Source organism: Pezoporus flaviventris, unplaced genomic scaffold (assembly GCF_033815535.1).
Source record: "Pezoporus flaviventris isolate CSIRO_AGI_PZ_B2104156 unplaced genomic scaffold, CSIRO_AGI_Pfla_v1 ptg000002l, whole genome shotgun sequence".
In the NCBI taxonomy this organism is placed as follows: domain Eukaryota; kingdom Metazoa; phylum Chordata; class Aves; order Psittaciformes; family Psittacidae; genus Pezoporus; species Pezoporus flaviventris.
In genome coordinates, this window is record NW_026892550.1 from 63,526,120 (window position 1) to 63,553,503 (window position 27,384).

The following is a 27,384-nucleotide window of genomic DNA, read 5'->3' on the forward strand; positions in this document are numbered from 1 at the left end:
AGTGTATGAAATCTGAGGAGATAGCCACCTTACTGCAGGGAAAAAATGCACTGTAATTCCGAGATGTTTCTGGACCCTTAATAAATTACTGTCAGGGTAGGCGACAGTGGCCTTGCTTGCTCTGCAGAAAAAGTAAAACTGAGAGTGTTAATAATTATCTTGTGAAGTATTGTGACACACTTTGCAATATATACTTAACTTATAGGGATCCCTCCCTCTCCCCTACTAAAACTCAGGCATCCTCTGAGATAGAGATGAGCTGCTCTGTATTTACAGACAGAAAGAATGTATTTTCCTTTAAATATACAGCATGAAATTTTGGATAGCAGGAATGAGACTGTCCCAGCTGGAATTTGAACATCACTGGCAGCAGATTCACTGTGACTGTGATGGCTGTGATAATTTTTAGATGCTTTGGCTGCAAAAGCACGTGTGCCTAATTTATGTATGTGAGTACCGTAAGTGTGCTTTCAATCAAGTAATTATACAGCAGATTAGCAGTGTAAATAGACATATGTAAACATGAAACCCAGCAAAATAAGTAGCTCATTCAGGTAATATGCTATAGTTTGGAACTGATGGGTTTATATGTTCAAGCAGCTTTCCTTTTCAGCATTTTCTTTCCAAAGTCTGAATGAGATTAACATGTGCACAAGCAGGTGTCCTCTGCATAGGTTTTAATAACTCTTATTATACTAGTTCTCTTCTTCAGAAGAATTACAAAGCAGGCCTCCTAAGCAATTATTTATTATTATTTTTTTGCCAAAGCTGTAATAATGATACGGGGCAAGCTAGAATTTCTCCATATATTTTCTCCATCCAGTTTTGCCTGACATCTCTTATCTCTTTATTAGCTCTTTTCATATGAAAAGCGGTAGCAATACACAGACAAAGCTTGACCATTTGTGTTAATGAGTTGCTATGTTTTTTTTTAATTTTGGTCCTAGCTATGGAATATAATAGTGTAGGTAGTTCAGAAGAGCTTATCTTCCTTTTGCCTTTTCCATGAGGGTTTCTCTGTTTCACTTTAAGCTCTGCTTGTTCACCTGTTTTCTTTAACAGGCTTTCTTATAGCAAAAGGATGGGATCACAAAGTTCTGTGTTAATATCTTGTATATTCAGATATATCCAAGACAAACTGTGTTGCTTTGCTGGAGCAGGATTTTTTTGTCACTGTGCTCAGAAGTTATTGCCATTATAACTTGCATGTGTCTGTATGAAGGTGTTGTGCTTACTTGTGGGAAAAACCTTGCATGTGTTGTAAGCACCTTCCTTACTAGCCATCTTTAGGAAAGATGCTTCCTTCTATTTATATTTGATGTACTCAGGCTAAGCCAAAGGCTGAAATGTTTGCATAAACAGAGCATCAGATGGAGGAGGAGCCAGCTTGTTCAGAGGAAGTTGTGCTATCAGTTCCTATCCTGTAATGCGATAAACTCGTAACTCAGCAGAATGACTGCCCTGTTCTGAAAGTGCAAAAATCTGTGACTCATTTATCAGACTTCACTTAAAATTAAAAAAGAAAAAAAGCATCTTAAATTCATTTTGACATCCAAGTGATAGAAAAGGATTGTGAGGGCCCAGGCTTTCTGTGTCTACCTATATCAACCTCTTAGTTTACCTCTGTCCTACATGCCCTTCCTGTGTTTGGCTGATACTGGAGTTGCCTCCAGGAGTATTTCAGCCTCCTCTGGATTGGTAATCTGGGCAATGTGCTGAGGGAATGGGACAGTGTGGCTGACTGCAAAATACAGGTGGCAGAAAAAGTCGTTACCTCCAAGAAGGAAGGCCATTGCACTGTTACGTGAAGGCAAGATTTCTGAACATCCTTCTTCAGTCACTCCAAGTCTCCCTAAGTCATCTTCTACTTTGCCTCTTCCAAGCTGACCCATTGCAACTATGTCTTCCTTTGATGGAAAGTGTCATGTGTTTTAACAGGCTTCATAACCACCTTTGCCTTCTTATCCTTTTTTAAATGGTGATCCTTATTTCCGGGTCCGCTTCCTTTCTTGCGCACAGCATAAGTTGCTGATCAAGCCATAAATTCAAAAGGAACTGATTTAATTATCCATCAGGAAAGCAATGAGTCCAGCAACTGAGAGCTAGAAAGACCGAAGAATAACCTGGAATCATTTCCTGTGACTCCCCAGTGAGATGAAACCTGGACATACAGCATGTACATCTTCAGCCACTGCTGTTCCTCACTATGTCTGCAAAATCCAGGTTCATGTGCCAGAAGGAAGACACAGCTCCCTCCAGTTAGGTGCCTGATTTTGAGCTCAGGATGTCAAAGGATTCTCACTGAACGCCCTGGCCCATTCATTCCAGCTTGGCTGGGAATGAATGCAGTGGAGAACAAAACTGTCTTCCATTGTAGGCTTGTGCACCTACAGCCAAGGTATTAGCCACAGATATTGTTAGATTTCAATTTTTTAAGAGTATCTCTACCACAGACAAATCTACGGTACATGTGGAAGTAGAAGATATGTAGCAGTGTTCACAAGGATGAAAATCCAAGTTGTCCACTTTTTTCCCACCTAAGAAGATGTCCAGGAAGTAGGTGGTTATCCTGATAATATGCCCTTTTGATCTAAAGAGGCTAAATTTGTGTAAGGAAAGCATAGGCAATATGGCTCCTTAGTGGCTTGTTCCTGGAGCCCTCCTGAAGATGAGAGGGTTTCTCTGTGGAAAGACTGTAAGAATTGTTTGCATCAAGAGACACCAGCTTGCATTGCTTATTGGAAGCAGTTTGGAATTACATGACAAGCTAAGTCCTGGAGATAATTCAGAAAAATGTCACTTGCTGTCTCAGCCATGTAACAGCAGGACAGAGGCTGTAAGAAAAAAGCCCAACAAACAACAAAACAGTCCTGTCAGTGTGTCAGATTTCATATTTCACCAGTGATAGCAGAGTAGTAGAGTCCTTTTTGTTGTCTGTGAAACGGGAGATGGGAAGATGGTGAAGGGATGATGTTTAAGTGCCAGACCTGTTGGCCATATTTACTCTATGTCGTTTCTTCTCACTGGTTTCTTGTTAAGAAGTTTTCCATAAAGTTGTTTTGAAACCTGATGGGCTCTATGAGCTTTGCAGGATAGTGAAAGCCGAAGCAGGCAGTGATTGCACCAGGGCTGAGGAGAGTACTGTGTGTCCTGGGTTAATATCCGGTGAAGGGCCTACTTTAGTATGTGACTAGCAGCATGTGGAGGGTCGAGTAATTATCTGAGAAGGAAGACTGCTGGCTGGGGCTTTGAATGACAGGTTTGTGTCACTGAATAGAGACGTATCTTCAAAGCAGTCTGAGGAAGATGCTTCCCATGGTGGAGTCCATAAACTTTATCTGTGGTACAGGACGTGTGTCTGATGCCTCATCCCAATGGTACACTTTGTTCTGTGCAAGGTACAAGACAATCTTCTCCCTGCAAAGATGATAATTTAGTAAGGCCATTAAGAGAGAAGCAGTTACCATAATTTCTCTTCCATAGCATCTGTGGCCATTTGCTTCTTCAGAAACAGACCAGTAATGCTTTCCATGCTACTGGCCTTTCTTTTCAACCACCTCCAAAAGATCACTGGATCTGATATGCTTAACTCCTTCCAGTCCTGAGTGTTGCAGCCTTGCTAATGAGATTGACTAAGCCTTACTTTAAACCATTAAATTATTGTAACGCCTCTTATCTTTCAGGTGAAATCATGGGTTAGTGATAGCATGCCTTTCATTCAAAAGGAAGAACCTTTTGAAAGTATGACTTTACTCCAAGATATTCCTGTTCTTTAAAAAACTAAATTATTCTCATTTATGTCTAAGTCATGAACTTGTCTATGTATGATAGATAAGAAAAAGCAAACATGAATACAACCAGATCAAAGATGTACATGAGTCTTTAATCTTGTCTTTTCCCCTTGAAGAATGTGTAAAAAAAGAAGAACAGAGACATTTCATTAGTTTAAGTAATAATAATGATAAAACGGAATCACAAGCAATTCCTGAAGCAGGACATAATGGCTCTTGTCTTGCTGCATGTTATCAGTCTCTCTTTGATTTATATTAAAGAAACAAATAGCTAGCAAGAAATGTTTCCAAGTTCTCGTCTGATCCCTCTATCTAAGGGAGACCATGAGAAAAATGTATCACATAAAAAGATGTTGTATATCTACAAGATATACCCTCACATGTAATAATTAGTTCTGCTGGAAAGCTCGTATGTAAATCTCGTATGACAGCCAAGATCATTTTCACCTCTTTAACCAGATCTAAGATTGCTCTCTGCTTTCAGTATTGCATGCGTTTTGTCAGTCTTCCATGTCTTTCTGATCCAATAAGCTTACTCGCTAAATTTAATTCAGTGATTTTAATTGAATCTGAAGAACAAAGTGGTAATTTATTAATTGCATCTGTATGGTGATTAGCTCTCAATTTACAAACTATTTCCAGCTTCCTTCCATTTTTGGCTTCATGCTCTTAGGCTTCCCCTCCAGCTGGAAACCCTTGCTGCTGACAGGCCCCTCTGAACTCCAGCACAGGCAGTATTCCCAGCCCGAAAAGTTAAATGTCTCCTGAGTTACCAAAGCTCCCAAGTCTCTCTCTCATCTAACAACACATGGCTGGAAATGTGTATGAGAGAGGGGAAGTGAAGAATTCAGATCATTTCTTGGTGGCAAATTGGGATGGACAGTATCATGAACAGTTATAAAACTGTCGAGAAGGCATTGGAGTAATCATTGCTGCATGAAACTGTGCAAGAAAGGCATGAAAAAAATGGAGAGACCAGAGGATGGTCCGGGCACAGGAGCACATGATCTTAAAGGAGAGGCAGAGGTAGCTCAGCTGGCTAAGCCAAGGAGAGGAGCAGAAGAGGAGGAAGTGTTGTGCTTGCAGCCTTCAGCTGCATAATGGCTGGTTGGAGAGGAGGCATTCAGACTTTTCTTGGAGGTGCACATAGAATGAGCAAGGGTAATGGTCACAAATTACAGCAAGGGAAATTCTTTTTTGTATGTTAAAAAACCTCAAAAACCTGTGGGAGTGGTTAAGCACTAGAACAAATTATCCACAGAGGTTGTGAAATCTCCCTTCCTGGACATAGTCAAAAGTTGACTGAACACAGCTCTGACTTTGAAGTCGGCCCAGCCTTGAGCAGGCAGTGGGAGTACATGACCTCTCAAAGACCTTTCCAGCCTGTGAGACTGTCTTCAGATTGCCTCGCTTTTTGGTTAGCACAAGTGAGCAGCCAAGTTCTTGGAGCACTGATGCATGCACAAGCTCAACTACGTAGCGTATAGGGGTAGCTCTGCTTAGCCATGATTGTATGAACTGCCCCACAGTGTTCTTAGACTCTTGGAAAAGGCACGCATCTCCATCTTCAGCGTTGGCGAGCAGCAGGGTGTTTTGCGTCAGGCTGTGGTTACATACTTTAGTCCTGAGTGGCTGTGACCCTGCCAGCACAGTATTTTGGAAATAGGGGGGAACAGTCAGAAATACCACATGGTATGCAATTCATGGCCTGCTGGAGGGAAAGACAGAAAGGCAAAGAACAAGCAAATGGTTAGGTATGGATATGGTGTCACTGCAGGACTGTGTAGTGCTTTACCTGTAAGAAAAGGCAAATGCTTTTGCCTCATTTTTATAGCATGGAAGCTATAAAGCTCCTATAACGTAGGCAACTGTATTGCAGGAGGAGAGAACAGCAGAGAATGGGGTTTGTGGTTAACAAATTAACAGCTCACTGAAACAACTGGAACTGGAACAACTTACAAATAAAGACCTGAATCTTAAGTCCTGTGTTCACTCTATTTAGTACCCCAGGCATTCATTTAATAATGTATTTTTTACAAATGTCATTAGAATAAGAGAGGGAAGAAGTGGGGTACATGAATAGTGGACTTGTTACATACATTGCTATTCACTGGGAGAGTGAGTAGCATCATGATGGGCTCACGTGCAGCCTCCACTGGAACTCTGTTAAGACTAGCTTTGCCTCATCATCCACTGGTTATCCGCAAGCCTGAAATACCTGCTGTGCCCTTACTGGGAATAGCAGTATGACTGACCTCATCTGTTTGTATTTACACAACACTGTCCTGTTTCATGAACAGTCAATTCAGATTATTAAGAAGCCTAGGGAGAAAAGGTGATTATTTTTGCGCTAAGAGATAGTCTTTGCTAAAGAGCAAATTTTGTATTACAGCGCCGGCTTGGAGATGCTGCAAAGAAAGCAATCAGCAAGCTGCAAGTCAGAACAATCAGGAAAGGTGATAAGGTAATTTTTCAAATTGCTCATTACCAAATGAAACTCTGTGCTTAGGGTTCCTTCAGACCACTGGGACAATGAGAAAGAACAGGCATGGCAATTGCTTATTTAGCTACTGGGTGTCCTTCAGGCACGGCAAGGGGAGGGGTGGAGATGGAATACTGGTAAGCAGTTTATTGATGGAATGGAGTAGAGGGAGAAGGGGATTCTGTAAAGATGTAGGAAATCCTGAAAGTTAAAACATGCTAACTAAATCTGCATGCTTCATAGGGCACGTTTCCAGCTGGAAACACGTTGGAAAATCTGACTTGCTTGTCTTGAAATGCATTAGTGGATTTGCAGCATGCATCAGTGACAGTTTTACTTTGCCACATAGGCTCTTGAATGAAGAAATTAGCTGATAAAATCAAGAAAATGCAAATTATGAATGTTCTCTTTTGTAGGAAACTGAGCCAGACTTTGATAACTGTGCTGTTTGTATTGAAGGCTACAAGCCCAATGATGTTGTCAGAATTTTGCCTTGCAGGTAAGTTGAAGGTGCTCTTGATAGTCTCTCTACTTACAGACAGGCTCTGTTCTGACAGGGTCACACTGAGAGCTTGGGGAGAGATGGGCAAGTTTTTAATTTTGATTTATATTATTATTTATTAATCGGGTGATAAAGATGTTTGAAATGCCTCTTTATTCAGCTTCAAGTGAAGTAGTATTAATGGTGGTGAGAACCTGAGTTTAGAGTGATAGTCAGAAATTGTGTCTGATCTTGACCTATTACAGGGTCTTCAGTAGGATTTTTAAACTAAAAGTTTTGATTCTTCTCTTTTCCTCACTGGTTTTATATCAGTCCAGAATAAGTGCCTTAGAAGAATTTGCCCTGACTCCAAATTGAAACCTGGGCACAGCAGCCAGGGATAGAGCAGGCTTCTGCTCCCCATGGAGCTGCTTCTTTTGCTGTCCTGGGCCATGCCCAGGTGCTGAGAAAGGGATGACTTCTATAAAACAAAACAAAACAAGAAAAGAACCCAGCCATTAAAAGAGATATGCTGAGTAAAGCAAAGAGGGAACGTGACAAAGACCATGTTACCTATTGCTGCCATGAAAATACTCTCAGGCATGTGGGACATGGTGGTGACAAGAAGAGCTACTGGGCATGTTCTCTCTCTTTTCTTCCCTTCATGTGAATGACTTGTGCAGCACATAGAGTAATAGTGATATGACACAGGAGCACAGCTTTTTGCCACCTGTAACAGTTGTATTCATCTCTTTGTGCCACAGTAGTGTCATCTGTGAGGTGTTAGCTAATCAGGATTTCTCTAAGGATCAATTTCTTAGGAAGCTTCCTAGGAATAATTATTCCTCTAGGAGAACAAGAGCAAGTGTTTGATTTTCCTAGAAATAGGAATCTCAAATGCTGTACATACAGAGCAGAAAATATTTTTTTTTGTTTAATAGTTTCTTCTGCTGCATTTTCACTGGCTTTAGAAACCAAAATATTTGGGTTTTTTCCTGCTATGTTGTTCCCTAGTAGATACTCGAGTATTACAAGCCGTCCATTTCTGTTCGTTCATGTGACTCATTAAATCTGTTTACTGCCATCACTAAATGGCAAACTGAAAGCAACAGATTCATCATAGATTTGACCTACTGTAAATCCCCACAATGACAAATGCATGTGAACTCTTTTTTTTTTTTCTTTCTACAAACAGACACAAATGCATCACTTGATGAGGCAAAAATACAGAAAAATGAGAAATTACCAGAAAATGTGGACTTTGGTTTGACATCAAGACTGTTTTCAGAGAAGCATAATAAAGGTTGAAAATTTTGTATGATAGAGGCAGGCAGTTTTTGGAGGTAGTTACACAACAGCAAAAAATGCTGTAGCTTTCACTTGTGTCTCGCCTCCTAATTCAATGAGGCTGCAGTCGGACTGTCATCCACAGTGTTGAGTCAAACAGAGTGAATAGGAAACACATAGTTAACAGGTGATGTTCAGCTCTTGGCTGACTTAAAAGGTCGCCTAGAAAATGACTCATGCTAAAAGGGTAGCAGCGGCAGAACTGTCTGGTAAAATACTCACAGTTTGAGCCTCAGCAATTTTGAATTATAAAAACTCAAAAGATTTTTCTCAAGCAGCTATTTCACAAACCCTGGCTTTTCTGCTACATAAATTGTGAGGGCAGTATTTTACACATTCACATGGGTTTGGACTTCCAAGATAGGAAATCGTAGTCATGATTCCTTCTGCTGTTGCCAGTCTCATCTCCTCATCCAAAAAAAAAAAAAGGGGGGGGGGGGGGAAGGGAAATATTAATTTTTGTCTCTGTTAAGTGAGTAGGAGAGTGTTAAAGACCTACAAACTCTGTAGGTTTCTTCCTCCAGCATCCTCAGTTAAACTGTGTGCTGTTTCTAGTATGGGAACTCATTAGACTGTTGTTTAATAAGAAGCTGGCATTTCACCAAGCCTTACAGAAGCCAGCACAGTATGACACCAGTGCTGGCTGACCTTAGTGTTTCTATACAGGGGGTGCTCAAGATGTAGAACTTTTTATCTGCAAAGCCAAATATTCCCCAAGAGCTGCACATGAAATATGCTGCTTTGTACTGCATACGATACTGCATACTGTACTTTGGAAAACCTGCTAGCAGGCACACTCTGTTACAAAGCTCTGTGTATCTTAAGATCTCTTTTTAAGGCTGGTGGAGCCTGAATCTCCTAAGAAATTGGTACCAAAAGCCCACCAGCCAGTATTGCAGTGGATGAGCTCTGAAGCCATATAGATAGATGGTTACTGTACTTGTGCTGTTTCCCCTAATGTCCTCTCTTTTCCGCTGGCAGAGAGATGGCACTGGGATAGCCTGTTGTTATGTATTCCACTCTGGAGAGCTAGGAGAATTCCAGTTAACTTGTGCTTCTTCCTCTCTGCCCTCTTTAGCCAGCTCTCACCACTGACTGTATCAATAAACTTCACTCTACAGCATGTATTAAATAAGTACTGACACTTGATTTTTAAAAAAGTGTTGGCTTTCAGCTGTTTTTATGTTTAATGGTAGCAAGCATCACTGAAGTTATCTTCGAGGGCACTGACACAACATCAAATGTAACCAAGTTCATTGTTCCCAGAGTGATATCTCTTGTCATAGCCCTAGTTCCTTCTCCTTGTCCTCCATCTCTAGCTTCAAAAAGCCTCTGTCTTTTCTGCTCTGGCTTTGGGGAAGTTGCTAGTGCTGGTGCTCCAATTGCATGCCTTTTACTGAACATTTACTAAACTTCTACAGGGAGCAAACCAGTTCTTTCAACCTCATCTCTACTGAGTTCTTCATAAGCTCTTTTTTTTGTTGTTTCATTTCTGTCACCAATAAACACACTTTCTAACCATTCCAGCTCACTCCCTTCCTCTAAACCTTCTCCCCATGAACAACTATGATTTCAGAAACTGCTTCAGTCATCAGGCTCATCCTCAGTCCTCCCGTGAAAATTATTTCATCACATTCTTCCCTTTGATTCCTTCCTTTCATTTACCCTCATCATCATCTTTTGTCCCTCCTTCTTCCTCAAAAATAAACAAATAATACTGTACATGAACCCTCAAAAGCTCTCAAATCTTCTAATTGAATACTACAGGGCTGCTCACCAAAACCCTTCTCAATCCTCTGCTTCAGCCCTATCTCTGGTCCAGGCATGATGCTGTTACTCAGGGTCCTTAGGGATGTACCTCTCTTTCTGCTTTTGTCTCCTTTTCTCTTAGCTCACGCTTTGAGAAAAATGACATGACTACTAGGTTTGTTTGCATGCAGTTTGGAAAGGTAGGACTAGGAGTCGGAGGTGGGAAGAGAACAGTTAAGTTTCCCTTAACTTGGAAAAAAAGCTTCTCAGAACTGTTGGCAATCTGAAAGCTTTACAATAGTTTTACAACGATCATATTAGTAGTATAATTTTGCGATTAGCCTGACATTGTTTTTTTTTTCTTGTATGATTAAAATTGCAGCTTTACAGAAAATTTAAGTACGTTTCAAACAAAAGTAACGTCCAGTTCAGAAATACAAAGTGCTGTTGTGTTAATAGTAAATGAAATGTGCTGGGACTTTGAGGTTCTTTTCCTTTCTTTGTGCTCTGTGAGCTTTACTCAGGCACATGCAGTCACAGAGGAACGCAGGAGGGATCCCAGGAGGCCACCACCACCTCTGGAACAGCACAGGGACACTGTCCGTGTTGTTCTTGGGAGTTTTTTCCAACACACTCTGCAGTCTCCTGGGATGAAGACTCTGCAGTTCCCCTGATAATTTATTGCAGTGCTTCACTACCCTGACTGTGGTGAAGCTTTTCCTGTTGTGTAACCTGGGTCTCACTTGCTGCACTTTAAACACATCATTTCATCTCTTATCCCTAGGAGAGCTGAAGAACAGTTGTTTCCTTTCTCTTTATGAAAGCCTTTGTTTTGTATGAGGATTGTTACGAGATCTCCTCTCCTCTCGCCTTCCTCTCAACTAATCAAGTACAGGTCTTTTGAGAAACTTTTCAACCCATCCAAATGAACATAGTTTTGCAATGCCTGTGGTTGCACACATTTTTTTATTAGCTCTGACTCTGATTGTCAAAGCCATGTCAGGAGTCTGTACTTGAAATATCTCTCTTAGTGTCTCCCTGTATGGGTCTTTACTTCTGAACTCATCCGTGGTGCTTCTACCCTTTCTTTTCTTCTAAAACCCTTCTCTTTTAAAACAGTTTTTCTTTTAAAACCGTCAGAATTTCAGAAGAAGAGGGATTTTTCTTTCTATTGATCTTTTTACATCATCGTCTTACCATGTGACAGTGAAATATTGCAGTTGCTCTCATCTTACTTTGGGCTGACCCTTGTTTTGCCTTAATTTGGATGATAAACTTATCAGGCTTATTTGTCAGAATAAAATAAGCTTTCAGATCCAAGTCTGCAAAGCCTGCCACTTCACTTCTCTGCACAAATGTTTACATGTTCAAAATTAGTTATTATGAGTCCTCTACTCATATAATGTGGTACAAAAATTAAAAAATTCAAATCTATCTGATTTTTATAACATTCCATTTCCCCATAAATTTGTGTCAAATAGTCAAGTTCTGTTGTGCATGTTAAATCTGAAATTAATAGAGCCATACTACACTGTGCTGATTTAGTATTGAGAAGTGCAAAGTGACATGATCTGTCATGTATTTAAATGGTAGGATTTATTTTAGATTATTAGTTTTTGAAGCCAGCTTCACGTACACTAAACTTCAGTTTTTCAAGTCTTTAGGGCTTGTTCCAAGCTTTTGGTGATTAACAGACATTATGAAGTGCTGTAATATGAACCACAGCTTGACTGAGGCTTACAAAGCTTGAACTGGAAAACAAAAGGAGGCTTTCTAGTCTATGGTAAAATTGCTTGGTAGAAGTTACTTTTGTTGTTTTGGGTTCTTTTAATCCAAAACAGATTTTGGAAATCTCTTTGGGTTTTGGTGTGGGATTTTTTATTTATTTTTTTTTTTTCCAAGAGAATAATAAATATTTTAGATTTTGTAAATGTACTGATTATTTTGGTACAAACATGCTTCAGATGTTTGCCATTAAGCATATTTCTTTATGGATTTCAGTATATAATTAAAGAAAACCAATCACTATCAAGAATCTCATCATTATTCCAAATAGCTGAAAAACACGATGTTGACTTTCAGTACCCTCCATGAATTAACATACCCAAGGAATTCTGTTGATTAGACTTATAAATGTAAAATTACACATGCTTGAGGACTGTACTTTTTTGTTTTCTCCTATTCAGGCTGCTTGCCCTATGATGGGCTGAGTATGTCCCTCCTGAGATGACAGAAATGAAGAGTTACACAGGAGAGACAACAAAATTTGGTGCATTGTTGCTTTTTATCCATTAAGGCAAATTCTGTTTGGAAGGAGGGTTGTGAACTTTCATGGCCTTAGTAGAGTGGTTTAAACTTCACGTATCACAACGCTTCATTTGCATTCATCATGTTGACATACAGGATCAGATGAGGTTTAACAAAGTTTGGTATTACAGCCAACTGATATAATTAGACTAGGCTGAACTTCCAAGAACATAGTTGCCCTTTGCCAGTAGTTGTGCAAAGTCAGGCCAAGTACAGGAATGCAATAATTTGCCATATAGCTTTGTTTCACAAAGCACCCATTTCATCTAGAAGTAGTGAGAAAAAACATTTAAAAGAATAAGACGCTGAGTTCACACAGTTTTGGCTTTGAATTTCTACTGTTATTTAGGCCTGAAGCCAGCTATTACACCAGCCAGCTACTATGCCGGCTGATACCATGTTAGTAAGAGTCAGGGTTACAAATAGATAGAGGTGAAAGTACACCTCAATATCTTAGATAAAGTTGAAAGCCCATGCGTGCCTTGTGTGAGAGAGGCTGGGACACAATACAGCAGCCAGCCCATTCAGCTGAATACGTACCATGTAAATATTTAAAATTGGCTTATTAAGTGATTCTGGCTTTCTCAGAGATTGTATGTCATTGTGGAGGCTGGTGTGTGCTCCAGGTGGAGCCTTAGAATCACAGAATCATTTAGATTGGAAAAGACCTTTAAGATCATCAAGTCCAACCATCACTGCCAAGTCTTATTAAACTATGTCAGTGGGACGGTGACTCAGCCGCTTCCCTGGGCAACCTGTTCTAATCCTTGACAACCCTTTCAATGAAGAAACTTTTCCCAACAGCCTATCTAAACCTACCCTTGTGCAACTTAAGGCCATTTCATTGTGTCCTGTCACTTCTTACTTGAAAAGAAACCAATACCCACCTCACTACAACCTCCTTTCAGGTAGAGGTTATCTGAGAGAGTAATAAGGTCTCCTTTTCTCCAGACTAAACAACCCCAGTTCCCTCAGCTGTTCCTCATAAGGCTTGTTTTCCAGACCCTTCACCAGCTTTGTTGCCCTTCTCTGGACCCACTCCAGCACCTCAATGTCTCTTGTACTGAGGGGCCCACAACTGAGCACAGTATCCGAGATGCAGCCTCACCAGTGCTGAGCACAGGGGGGCAATTCTCTGGCCCTGCTGGCCACACTGGTTCAGATACCAGCCAGGATGCTGTTTGCCTTCTTGGCCATCTGGGCACACTGCTGGCTAATATTCAGTTGTTGACCAACACCCCAAGGTCAGTTTCCACCAGGCAGCTTCTCAGCCACTTTTCCCTAAGACTGTAGTAGTGTTGCATGGGGTTGTTGTGACCCAAGGGCAAGATCTGGCACTGAACCTTGTTGAACCTCATACAGTTGTCCTTGGGCAGCTGTGAGCCTGTGGTTACCTGGTGGGTTTGTGTGGCTGTGCTCTATGGGTGATGTGCTTGGGACAGTAGCAACACAGGGGAAGCCAGGTGGGGGACTGCACAGATCTAAAAGTTCAAGCAGAATGTAAAACTTCAAGAAGACTGAAAGGAGACTTTCAGGCTCTGCCAAGTAAAATAGGTGACACCTGTTGCATGCCTTAGAAAGAAAATCTTTCTAGAGCTCATCTAGATTGGTGTGTCAAAACAAGCAAATTAGTTTTAATTTGTGCCTTTTAGAGCAAGACTGTGTATATATATCGAGCCTCATATTTCAGAATAAGATACCTTCTTTCAATTTTGCTGAAGTTGTTGTTATTAAGTTATATTAGACAGTTGAACTAAGGCTCTTTTCAAGTGAATTATTCTATTCTAACTGATTAAAAAGGAGTTTTAGGTAGGCAAGTCAATTTTCAGTTTCCTAAATGCCAATGTAATTTCTGAGGCAGTGTGCATGGTGGGAAATATTCCTCTTTTTCTTTGGAGGAAGTGTTGCTGAACAAACTTCACGGCCTTGGGCTGAGCCCCTTCTCCTCTACTTGACCTACTCAACAGCATTTCTTAGATCATGAGCCCCACATTCCTGCATTTTATAATATTTGTTCCCTGAAGCCACAGAGTATGCTCACAAGAGAAAATACATCTGTCAGTCAGGTACACACACTAAATATCTCTATATTCTATCTTAGTTTGTGTCAGGCAAAGCTAGACAAGAAGCTTTCTGATCCTGCACCTGAATAATGTCTAAGTGGCCCCCAGCAGCCATAGGATTTAGGAGGTTGCTTAGTGGTCATTTCAGACTGAGCACAGGATTAGCACTGACCCCTTCAGGGCTGGAATTGTTTAGGAGCGCTCTCTGATGGGTAACTTCTAAAGAGCACAAAGTCAGAGAGAATGTTTTAAAAAGTATCATCCTGTTTTTTCTATTTAAATGAAAAGTAGATTTTTTTCCTTAATTCACTTTCTTTCCTGCATTGTAAGAAATACCTAATCCTCTATGGCTTCACATTTAAATTATGTGTAATCAGGTTTGTCTGCAGAGCCATCAAGACATAGTAATGCAATTTTTACCTTTACCATCAAGCAGGTTTTGTCTCCTGACCTTTAGCGTTTAAAAAACATGGGTTTTGCTGATGCATTTTGTGTGGTTTTTTTAATTCCCCAATTATGTATGTATGTGCTCTTCATGTGCTTGAGATGCTACAGAAATATTTTCAGGTTTGTGTGCATATTATGTATTTTTGCTGTCCTTGCAGAGGTCACAAACCACACCATTTTAAATACTTTCACTTCACTGAATTCAGAAGTGTCTGGTACTAGGTGGTAAATTGTGCTGTGGTGGATTCAAATTAAAATGTCCTGGTTTTCATTGCAGGCATCTTTTCCACAAGTCCTGCGTAGACCCCTGGCTGCTAGACCATCGTACCTGCCCGATGTGTAAAATGAATATTCTAAAAGCTCTAGGGATCCCGGTAAGCACATCACAGGGCAGCTGGTCAGGGCAGGAGGGAAATACCAGCTACTTGGATATATCCTTAGCCCTTTGCCTGTCTGTTCCCATCCTTCTCTTCTTGCCATGTTAGTGATTTTTTAAGGGGAGTACAAGCTGAAATGTCTGGTTCTACCTCTCTTCTTCACACCACTTTGATTAGCAAGGAAGAGCCTGTATATGGGGGTTGGTTGGATGTTGGGATTTGTGTGTCTGTGGTTGCCTGCTTTGTGGAGCAGAGGATTGTTTGCTGGTGTTTGGTGGATTTATAGGTTCTTTCACATAGCTTTTGTTTGTGTTTTAAATCAGGACTGGATTTTGTTTTTTGATCATGCTCTTGGTTCAAATCTCAAAGCAGAAGGTCTGCAAGTAGAATTTTTCCTGCTATATTAGTTGAGGACAATTAATTGCTTATTCTGGGGAGCAAAATCTTTTCTTTCTGTCAGATTTCTCTTAAAGTCTATCTCCAGCAATCTCTGTACTCCCAATTAGGAAGTATTTCTCCCAGCAACTAACCATATGACATAAAAGAAATTATTAAGCTCTTTGTTATTTGGAACATTCAGATGTGATTAGAAGCTGCCAAAGGAATTGATCTTTTTAGGTTGCATGTTTACATTCAGATAGTGTGTTTCCTGTCTGCCATACAGTTTCCTAGCCACAGCTATCACAGAGATGACGGACTTCACCAGGAAGAAGTGAGTCACTTTCTCACACTGTGCAAGGCTTGCCATGTGAGAGTGAAGTTCAGTACTCCAACACCATAGGCTGATGCATTAACAGGTGCTGTAAATACCCTCCCCAGTTACAGATGGTAACATGCTCGCTGACATATGAAAGAGCTATATAAAGTAACATAGCTCATGTGAACATACCAGGGGAGCTGATACAGCCATTCTCCAAGAGTTCATTTTCATGGAGACTGGGAAGCCAAGCAGGTTGCTGCAGAAGAGTTTCCACAGCAAGTGATGAAGTATGTTTTTACTGAAGTAGGCAGATACGTTAATCAATCTAATACAAACTAAGATAAAAACTTTAAATGGGAAAAATGAAGTATTGTAGTTAGGATAACATGTTATTACAGTTGGGCTACTTTTTTTCTACTAAGCCATGTGTATTTGTCTTTAAAATGTTAAAAGATGATACAACTGTTAGATCAGTGTTTGAGATGTCAGGAAAGAAACAGAAGGAAGGCTGCCTCTGCCATTCATCTCTGCATATAAGGTAATACAGAAATTTTTCCCCAGGTTCCATGTCTCAGTTCACAGGCCTGCCAACGAGCAGTTATGCAGGATTTTGACACTTCTGTACCCAGTGTATTGTTCCATGGCTTTCTTCTGAACCATACAGGACCTTATGATCTCTGTTCTCACACTGGTCCATTCACATTTTTGTCTGAGCATTTCATTAACATGCTCTTCATCCAGCTTCATAGACGGGCGATATAAACAAAGCAGACCTCTACTTTCTGGAGGCCTGCAGTGAGATGTTAAGGTCTTCCCAGAAAGTTTAGTACCATTAGTATTTACATACTAATGTAAAGAGACCAGGATACTTCTCTCACTGATTTCACTGGCAGCTGCTGGATGCTAAATGTGTCCGCAGGCTATGTGAGGCTGGGTACATCAAGCAAAAAGGGCCGGAGGCCATGTGTAAGGGTTTTGGTTTATGTGACCGATTCTTACTACTCGTGAACAGCTCTGTGGTGGCAGGTATAGAACTTAATTGCCAGGAATAACTAAAAATGGCATTCAATTTCCTCAGCCATCATTTCTCTTCTCACAGCTCCATCTAGTTTTCCCTGTACTGCTTAACAGAAGGGGGTCCATCCTGCTCCCTTCGCTAAGAGCTTTCCACATGGAGCTTTTGTGGAAATAATTGCACTGGGCATGTAATAAGAAAATTTTAAAAAACCAAACCAAATTACTGCTGAAACCAACATGAACAACTGGGTCACAGTAAGATTTCAGAATCCGCCTCAGTGCTGGTCTCAAAGTCAAGTGCTTGAATGTTAATGTTCCACTAGCAACCTCTGCTTAGAGGGTTTTATTGTATGAATTTATGTTAAAAATTCCTTAGGTTGTTCTAAGAAAATAAACTGAAAGCAGCCCGCATGTTTATGTGGGAGCATACTGGCTCCCACCCACATGGCTCATCAATTAGGTTTATAAAGGGACAGCTGCACGCTAGAGCCTTACCCCTCAAGGTGACTTACAGTAGGAGATGTTGTCCATGGAAGCTGGGAGCAGATGGTAACCTTCATGTCAAGGCTTTCCTCTAGCTGACAGCAGAGGAAGTGGGAGTCTAAGAGCATCAGATAGATTGGGGGTTAAAAATTCCTATACAGCTACCAGTTGCTTCTCTTCCTTTGCTTGCTCTGCCTTCTCTTTCTAAACTATGCCTCAATTCCTGCTCCTCCTCTTTTCCCCTCCAGTCGCCTTTCCTGCTTCTTTGTATAACCTCTCCTGCCCAACCTTTATCCTTTGTAGTTCCTGCCCTGGTGTCAAAGCTCATTCTCCCTGCTCATCTCTCAGGACCTTTTCTCCACCTGCACAGAAATTGGGCATCCTCACCCTTCCCATTGCCTGGCACCAGCTGAGGGCACCCCATTGTGGGCATCAGTCCTGTGGGGTGCTCTCTTGTGCTACCATAAGATTGCAGGCACCATGCAAAGCCCAGTTCTCTTTGGAGAGTGTAGTTGTTGGTCCTGAATAACGTACCTGCCTCTATCAGTACATGTGAACTGATAATTTCAAAGGCTCGTAACTTAGCCAGATGTCAGTAGGCTGTTGTGGCAAAAGATGTTTCCCTGGAAGAAGCTGTAAAGCTCTAGGGCTTCTCAGTGAGAGGTGGCAAACATTTCTGTAGAGTGCATAGAGCAAAATGCCATTCCCTAACCACATTCTTGAGGCTCGCTGAGCCATCTTAGCTGAAACTTCACACACAGAAAAGCAGCCTCAGGCAGGCAGCAGTCTCTGATGGGAGACTTGAGAACAAATTTGCCGAAGTCCTTTTGCAGGCTTTTACAATGGGAGGAATGAGGAAATCTTACCATAGGTAGAGCTAATGTGCTGGGTTTTTTTCCTGCCAGCTGCATGTTTGTCCTATGGTTGTTATTAAAGAGCTGGTTTGCGTGACTGGATATATTGTGCTTCATTTAGCATCAATACTCAGGATTTTCCAGGAAACGATTGGTTAAAACCCAAATATCTAAATGTTTCAATTCACTTCACATCTAAACTCCCCATTTATTTTGTAGCAGAGACTTCAAACATTATCTTCGCTAGAACCAAATTCCCCAGGCTGCACTCATTTTCACGGTAGCTGAGCACCCTAACATCTCTGCTTTTCACCATGGCACTCTGTAGCTCCAGAGGGCTATTAACTAACTATCCATCAGCAAATGGTTGGCGTAACCTTTTCCACTGACTCTTTGCTGGTGAATCCAGCTCAGACTGTACCTCATTTGGCTGTAATATTTGAAGTGAATTATCAGTGAAAGTGTCTTTCACTTTCAGAGACCTACATTGCTATTGGGATGATCATGTCATATAAAATAGTTTCGCCTGCTTCTCCCCCTTTTCTGCAAATATCTGCTGGATATGCAGACAGCCACATTTTTGGCAGCTGACTGGATGACTTGAAGCTATTCACTAAGAGCCTTAGCCAAGCCCTCAGAAGTCAATACAAAGCCTTCCCTTGACTTTAGTGGAATTGTGCCCTCAAAGCACTTACATGCAGGGAATGAGTGAAACCAATATAATTAAACTTAGCAAATGTATCTGGGTCACTCTGGCAGCAAAAGCTATAATGTATTTTTTTTTATCAGTATTTCGTATCATTAGTTTTATAGTATGCTGCTCAGTTTGGGGTACTTTTTTCCAACTAAAATGATTCAGGAGTAAGGGATTAATTATATCGAGCAATGCTGTTTTTGCATCTTTAATGTTTGTTTTGCTTTCAATTGTAATTCCCTGTTTTAAAAGGTTTGAAAGTTAGTGATAAAACCACATTCTAGGAATAATCGGGATCAGAGCAAAGGACAGGAAACTGATGCCCTGAAAAAAAACTTTGAAATAGTTTTTCTTATAGTAGAGAAGAAAAAACAGACTTTTTTTTCCTTTAAGATACACAGCCATCAAAGCCAAAGTTAAAAATGAAAATCTGAAAGCATTTGTTATAACATCTAGGAGTGAGGGAAAGAGTGATAGATCTAAGGAATAATTTTGGATCTAAGTCTTACAGATGATTGTTATTTCACTTAGAAAAGTACAAGTTCAATCAGTTTCATTAAAACCTGGTGAAAAGCTGAATGTTCCTTCCTGAATGTTCTGAAGAGCTCTTGCTGCTCGTGAATTAGACTGGAGCCAGACTATGACAATTTTTTGTCAGAGGAAATATATGGGAAAAGGCAAGACATGCTAAGTTTCTGGTTCTGCAAAATATGTAAGCATATGGTAACCTATGCCTGAGTTCAAAGGGATTACTCTTGTGCTTAAAGCTAAGCATCTGTTTAAGTCTTTGCTGTATCATATTTTGCTTCATTTCTAGGTGCTTGCTGTTGGGGATAGGCAGGTAGTGAGATTTTCATAAATGCCTTAGCAAGTGAAACAACTAAGAATAGAAAAAATTATATCCATAGAGCAGAATACATCTCCTCTGACTTGATCTATCCAGATGTTGGATTTCCAGACTAGCAGCTGAAGCCCGTCTCTGCTTAGTACTGAGCAGTAGGAAGGCAGAGGGTACAATTCATACCACTTACCTTAGGGTGGGATAATGACACAGTGAAATTGTTTCAAACCACTGAATTTAGAGGAAACCTCAGTGACCAGTCCAGATTAGCTGTCTGAATCCTGGAGAATAAAGACAAATGGAAGCAACTTAACTTTACATTTTCTAGCTTAGCAAGGTATCTGTGTAGTTGCAGCTCAACCTGGCTATGTCCCGCTGTCATTTTGGAAGCTTTGCACCCTGACACACAGCATCCTCATTTCTGCATCAGCCTTGGTTTTTTAAACTTCTAAATCCAGTTCTTGAAATAGTTATGCAAACAATTTTTCTCCATGCCCTGGGGAGAACTAGACCTGGTTCTGTGTGCAAATGGCACAAGAATCTGCTTCCTCTTAGAGGAAAAAGAGCTTTTTAGTCATATGTTTGTCCCCGATGTTTATGGGGAGCTCCACAGAAATCACTGCTGTATAAACGGGAGTATCAGGCATATGACAGGTACAGAGAAATCAAAGATAGGAACTAGTCTTGGACATAGTATCTTGGGACAAACAGTCCTCTTTGCTGCCCTGTGCCCACTTGAAGCCTAGGTGTTCTTTATGAGTGCTCAGTGCTAAGGATACTGTACAACAGGTGGGCCCCACAAACCCCTCTCATTGCTTCCCTTAACTTGAAGATCTTGGCTCATGCTGGAGATGTCGGTGCATTCACTATGTAACTGCAAAAGAGAAGTGTCTAAATTCCCCAGAACTGGGTTCCATCCTTGCTCTCTCTGAACCACAAAGCAGGAAAAGCTATGGATCAAATGATACTCTTCAAATTCCCATTATTGGTTGTGTGTTTCTTTTCTCATAATTTTATTTTGTAGGAAATACAGCATTAGCAAAGGAAAAGAGCTTTTGATGTTAAAAATCTTGTCTTATAAACAGCTTTAGCTTCTGTTTTTGCACCCCACGCATAGATGTGCCCACAGGCAGTTCTCTTGAATCCTTATTCCTGAAAGCTCTGTTACCAGCTCTATAAAATGTGTATTTATGGAAAAGATAATCATTCCCCTTCAGCTCCAATCTCTGTTTACATTTGTAATCTGACTCAGCAATCTGCCAGTGTTGAGCAGATCATGTCAATAAGTGAGTTAGTTCTTTAATGTGTATTCTTTCAAACCCTGTAAAAAGTATAAATAAGAATATTTCAAGATTATAGATGACACAGTTTAATACGGAATATTTCTAATGGATAGTTCAGATCTCTCTTCCAACATATTGTATTAAGTACATGAAAACAAATAAACTGAAAGTTTGTTCATCATATGTTGCCATTTTCAATACTGAAAGTGAAAAACCCTAAAGAAGTGGCAACAGGTAAATTAAATCTTTTTTATCAAGTAAAACCCAATTTTCTTATTTTTCTTCCCATTAGCCAAATGCAGATTGCATGGATGATATACCTCCAGACTTGGAAGCATCTATAGGAGGACCACCAACCAACCAGATAACGGGAGCCAGCGATATAACAGTGAACGAGAGCTCTGTAGCCCTGGATCCCCCAGTGCGGACTGTGGGAGTACTACAGGTCATCCAAGATGTAGACTCCTTTCCCCAGGCTGGGGAGGGTAACTTCACAACAAGCAGTAAGTTCCTCTTTCTGGCAGAATTTGCACTGAAATAAATGTTTAGAAACCCGAATCACAAACCCATCTCTAGTGCGGGGAAAGTAGCCTTTGAGGGCTTTTTCACTTGGAGCAGTGGCCTTACTTTAAGCCCAGCGGAAATATACAGGGTAAGTAAATTTAAATACCATGTTCTGCTGTACTGCAAACACTTGCAGCCTGTGTGCAACTCAATGTGTTCAATAGCAAACTCTAATTAGAGTCCTCTGCATGGACGAAACAAGTTATTGTAGTCAACACAACACAATATAAACCTATGGTCATCTTCAGATACTTGTTGTATGTTCAGATAGCCCACCATGAAGCACACCTGTCTTCTGTGTGAAGCAGATTGGTACATGTCCTTTGGCCTGCCTTCTCTCACTGGGCTGCGTGTTACTATGTGGAAGTTACTCTTACCTGCATATCATAAAATAAATAGTGAACACAGCAATCACTTTTAGTCAAGAAAAAAAGACTGTTTAATTCTGGTTTTGCTGTTCCTTTATCTTCTTCCATCAACAGAAGCTTGTCTGATTATTTGTTTATACTTGAGCTTCTCATTTCAGAAGGACTGATGGTCAGAGTTCCTGTACTTGAAAACCTAAGGGTAGCGAAATAATGCTGACAATTTATGGGGAAAAAAAAAAAGGAGAATTTGGGATGCTTTCAGTGTGTTTCGTTTTCTCTTGTTTAAGGGGCACCGTTTGAACCAGTAACTCTCAAAATGTCTGCATGACTCTGTTCCTAAAAATTATGTTCTTTCTTGAAAAATCTACTCTGACAGTTTAGAAAGAATGTTGTCAGCTGTTCTGAGTGAGGATTGTGCTAGTCTAAAATCCTTATTTTTAGGTAAAATAGCAGATCAGTAGAAAGTAAATCTGTTTGATACCAGTCAGTGTGTTAGTATTGACGAGGCTATTGTAGAAAATCATCAGATATACTTGAAAGGAGGTAGACAAAAATACAGGTTTGTGTATAGAGTCAGTGTGGGTCCTGGAAAAAATTACGTATTTTCAACCATTTCTAGGTAATACTATGGGTCTGGGGAGTGAAAAAGAAGACAAGTAATAATATGATGTGTAAAAGGTAGGAGAGAGAGATGAGGGAACTAGGCTACAGTGGGTTTACATTAGTCTCCTTATTTCATGGAGAGACTTGATAATCACGTTTTTCCTCCTCTTGCAGCCAGTGCCGTGGCAGTGAAAATAGCTTGTGGAAACACTGGACTTGCAACCTTAGCTACAAGTGATGAGAAGTGGATTTTTAAGTTCTCCCTTTGTGGATTAGGTGCTGGTTTCAGGTTTGGTTCTTTTATGGTGTAAGTCCTGGATCCAGCAAGGGGTGAGCAGGGTTGTAGGCCCATCCATGGGGAGACCGTCAGCTGATGACATGCAACTTTCTCAAGCCTCATTGAGTGCTGGCAAGAGCTGTTCAAAATGAGATGTTATTTTGTTCCTTCCAGTAATTGTTTTTAAATTCGTTTGAGGCTGATGTAAACCATGAAAGAAAGATTTTTACTTCATGGTTCCACAGTGTAGCTAAAGAAGGAGCTAGATGCTGGTCTCAGCTGTACCCTCTTAACATTCCTGAAGTGAGCAACTCCTCTTTACACTCACAGCTGCATGCGCATGCTGAGAAGAGCCAGCAGCCTGGTGTGAAGCCCAGCCATAGGGGCAGTCCATGCTTTTCATCCCAGAATTTTGGCACACCGAGAAGCAGTTCTTCTGGTTTGTCATCAGGGGTAACAATTGTGTAGAGGCAGCCAGGGCACACTAGAGCTCAGTAGCTCTCCAGATACTCCCTTCCCCTGCGGTTTTGTTTCCAGAGTCTGTGGAAGTCCAAACACATTTGTTCTTCGTTTTCCAAGTTGCCAGCTAAGTAACTGGGTCAAAAATTTGCTCTGAGCCAGCAGAGTACTGCAAGGACCTGCAATACTTTGTTTTTCCCCTTACCTTTAATAACATGGGCAATAGATGCTAAGACTGGGCAATCCTGAAGGTTGACAGCAGAGCCCATGGACTAGGAGCTCACACCAAGACCATGGGTCTGCCTAAGCATATGGGTAATGAGGCAGCAAACCATAGAGCTTCAGGAGAGCCCATCACTTCAAAGAGGCTGGGCATTTGGTCTGGGGAAGGACTGTGAAAAGGGGTTTTCCCTGCTTATTTGAAAAAGAGGGAGATGAGAACAGGGAGGAGAAACTGGGAGATGGCCTGAGCTCAGCGAAGGTTGTGAACCTCATGCCATCACAGGGGTGACTTGTGACACACTGCTAAAAACAGACCTTTCCAGTTGTTTTGTGAGGAAAGAGGAGTCCTGAGGAAAGCTCAAAGGACCTTGGGAGGTTCCAAAACCTGGTGTGTGTCTGCCTATGCTGCACCTGTCACGCACCGTCACTCAGAGGACTCTAGTTTTAATGCATGGTTAGCTGTTGTCACTCACCCATTATTGATAGACATGAATCTTAATCTGGTTTTCTCATCTCGGTGAGAGAAATACTTGAATATTAGTGGTGTGTATGCAAGTTTACATGCTGTCATCACCACTCATCACCACATCCAAAGTGGTGCAATTTGCAGTATTTCCCAGAAACAGAGCATTTCGGTCCTTTTTTGCAGCAGAGTTGCAGCAAATAAGATGTCTTTAGTTGAAAGTTAGGGGCCGAGTTCCAGCAGTGATGGGAATTTGTCCCTCCAGCTACCTTATGTGGATTTGAGGGATTCAGACACTCCAAAAGATAGAACTTAGCACCTTAGGCAGCCTGAACTTTTAAGCCAGTGGAAAGGGAACATCAGATAGCAACTCTAGGTTAAATAACCGGTTCATAGCTGTCATATAGATGGGGCTTCATGGGTATTTTGGTACTGTTTATTGTGTTCAGGCACTGCACTTCTCATTTCCAGAATCCTCACAGTTACACAACTGCAGAGCATGCTGAGCGTGCCCTTTCTGTGAACTAGCCTGCCTGGGAATTTGTAGGCGATGACGCTGACTGCTTCTAGGAATCTTTGCTGAAGTTGCTAGGTTCTGGCCTCTTTATATAGCATTAGTGATGGGAGCAGACTCCAAGGCTGACTCTGCACTGGAAGTTTTTCTTCCTCTTGTTATTGAATCTGTGCAGACTACCTCCAATGCAGTCTTGACGTGGCACCCTGTACCCAGCATCCCTCTGTGTTCCTGGCAAAGTTCAGTAGTCCAGAAAGTAAAGGACTCAGCTTCTTCTTTCCACCCACTTCAACAATACTTTGCTTAATTGTTGCATCCTCTTTGTTTGCTGATTAATCATTCTGGCATTGTCTTGCTTTGGGTTTAATTTTGTTTTCTGTGTTTCCAGTGAGTATTCAGAGCCAGAAGAGCTCCCACAGTGTGTCTGGAGGGAAGATATTTCCAGAGTACTGTTCACATTGGGTGAAATTCCATCTCCATTGAAATCTGGTGGCAAAGCTCCCACCTACTTCAGTGGGGTCAGATTTTCATTTCTGGAACTTGGCCAGTGCTTTTCTTCTTATTTCTCTGTGTGTGCTCAGCAGACATTTCCTCTACTCTCCCTCCATTTTTCTCCCCATGCTCCTGACTCGATAATGTCCTCCATGGAACCCTGGACGACATAGTGTATTATGAACATCTGGATGGAACTTTGTCTGGGGGCCCATCCCTAGGGTTCCTTGCTAAACCAAATACATTCTGAGTAGAACTGAGCACTTAAAAATGGACCGTCAGTTTCTCTGAGCTGGCTTCTACCAATATCCAAGCCTTCATCAAGTCCCTTGGGCACATCTGCAGCCTGAAGTCTTCAGTATTTAGTCTTAGTGACTGCTCTCTGTGGTGGGATTTTGTGCAGGATCCTGGTATAGTATCTTGTAATGTGATATTTCTGAAATCAGTTGATGAAAATGGATGGAAAAATTGAAAAACTGGAGTTAGAAAAAAAATGTGTGAAATACATGAAAGTTCATCTCAGCTAAGTTTCCTTCTTTAATCCTATTAGTTTTCAGCTGTCTAGAAGGTATGAAAGAGGATAAGCTAAGGGTCTTTTTCCACAATAATAGCAATCTGTTGCCTAATATTTAGTAGCGAGTTACACAAAATGCTAACATCTTTAGAAATTTCAGCACAGGTGGAGTTTCCTGCTGTGCAGGTGATGTGAGTGTGAGCTGGTCTTGGCTAAGATCTGAATGTGGAGAAGCTCTAAGCTATACCAGATTTGGAGGAGTGGAAAGGGGATTTGGGATTTGAGGAGGACATTCTTTGCGTCACGCTCGGCTGGGATTGAATGATAAGGTTAAGAAAGCTAGTTCGCTGGGAAAGTAGCATCCAGTTATTTTAAAGGTTGAATGGTGACACTTGCAAGGGAAAAAGGTTTTCATCTTTAATAGCATCTATGGTTATCCATCTCCCTCAACCTGTGAGGCACTTGCAAATAGATAATGTGCACTGCCTGAGTCTTTGCTCTCTATTGGTGAATACCTCTAGGTTTTCAGTTCAGACAAGCTTTTTTCTTCTCTTCAGTGGGATGTCTCGTCACACTGCATAAGGCCTCAGAAATCCCTCCAGCACTGTCTCTGTGCTTGGAGGAAGATCCATAAATAATTTACTGCAAATATGCACAGGAGTTCCAGTATGAAAACCCACAAACTCTCTCCCAGGGTGCCATGGCACCTGCAAAGTCCACCAAGTTTGGCGGGCTGTGCAACAGTGTGGGCAGTCTACAGAATACTGGCAGTTCTTTTTCTGTCTCTCATTTTGTTCTTATCATAAAACCCTTTCAACATATAGCTCATCATGACTGTGAGGACACTTTCAAGTCTCTTTGATAGCTCTTCATTAAATCTATTAATACAACTTCTTAAGTAATTATTATGATCTGCATATGTCTAAAATGTCTTTGTGAAGAATAATCAGCCTTTGGAAGTGGATGAAAGTGCATGGTAAGAATCTGACAGACTGTTGTCTTGCAACCACTTGACTGTTCCTTCTTGCTATTAAAGGTTTTTTTTTAAGCAGAATGTAAAAGGGGAGGAGAAGGTGGAAACACTCCCTAGGCAGTAGTTAATACAGAAAGTTATTAACACTTGCATTAGCACCTAGTGCAGTCCTGGAGACAGAATACTGATGGGACCTAGTTAAAGATTGAGCAGATTTGGTCCCATGTGCCTGGAGTATGACATAAGTCCTGGTAGCTCTATTAAAAGCCTGTGTAGATGTTGCACTAAATAGTTACCATGGACTGAAAATTCCAGAGAGCTGAGATCCTAGATTTGTTTTGAGACTCACACCAGTGCCAACATAGCATTGGTGGTTTGACAGACCAGCAGTGGTTTGAAAGAGTCACCAAGTGAAATCTAACTGGCACTAAAAATGTGCTCTGGATTGTTAAATACACCTACAAAGACTCCTGCCTGGCTCTGTGAATGGACAGTAAAGTTTTCCTATTATAAAACTGCTCTTCCTTTTCGTGTTAAGATGTGAAATACAAACAAAATGTTTCTGTACAGCAAATTGCAAAAGGGGATGTACAGAAATGCTGTGAAACAAGCAAATTTGAAGTCTAATTCATTAATTCATTTTTATGTTTGTTTTCTGTTTCACGACTGCTGTGTATACTGGCATTAAGTACAGAGCAAGGATGAAAACACTGGTTCCCAAATCTCCCTTCTTCCCTGCAGACACCATGAGCTGTGTCTGTGCCCCAGTCGGGTGGCACAGTAGGTACACATGGGAGTTTGGCCTAATCTCAGGTGCCAAAAAGGCTGCAGATCTTAAGAAACTTGTTTAATAATCAACTAGGGAAAGATTTAGAAGAAAATGTCCTCCTTCAGCAGTGGAAGCTCCATTTAGATGTCTGTCTCTACATAAAAATGCTGTGGTATCTACCAGCTTGTCCCTCTCTGTTCCACATTACTTGTTCCTGCCTCTGTGTTGCATTTCTGTTGTGCAGCTACCT

General features: G+C 41.0%; 1 protein-coding gene across 2 annotated transcripts in view; it reads left to right on the forward strand.

The window, feature by feature from the left end:
• RNF150 (ring finger protein 150) overlaps positions 1-27,384 on the forward strand; it is a 142,216-nt gene that overhangs the window by 69,221 nt on the left and 45,611 nt on the right. For both annotated transcript variants that reach the window (XM_061442009.1, XM_061442019.1), the window contains exons 3-6: positions 6,184-6,255; positions 6,690-6,772; positions 14,945-15,041; positions 21,209-21,419. In XM_061442009.1, the coding sequence (XP_061297993.1) occupies positions 6,184-6,255; positions 6,690-6,772; positions 14,945-15,041; positions 21,209-21,419 (463 nt within the window). The remainder of the gene's footprint in view (positions 1-6,183; positions 6,256-6,689; positions 6,773-14,944; positions 15,042-21,208; positions 21,420-27,384) is intronic.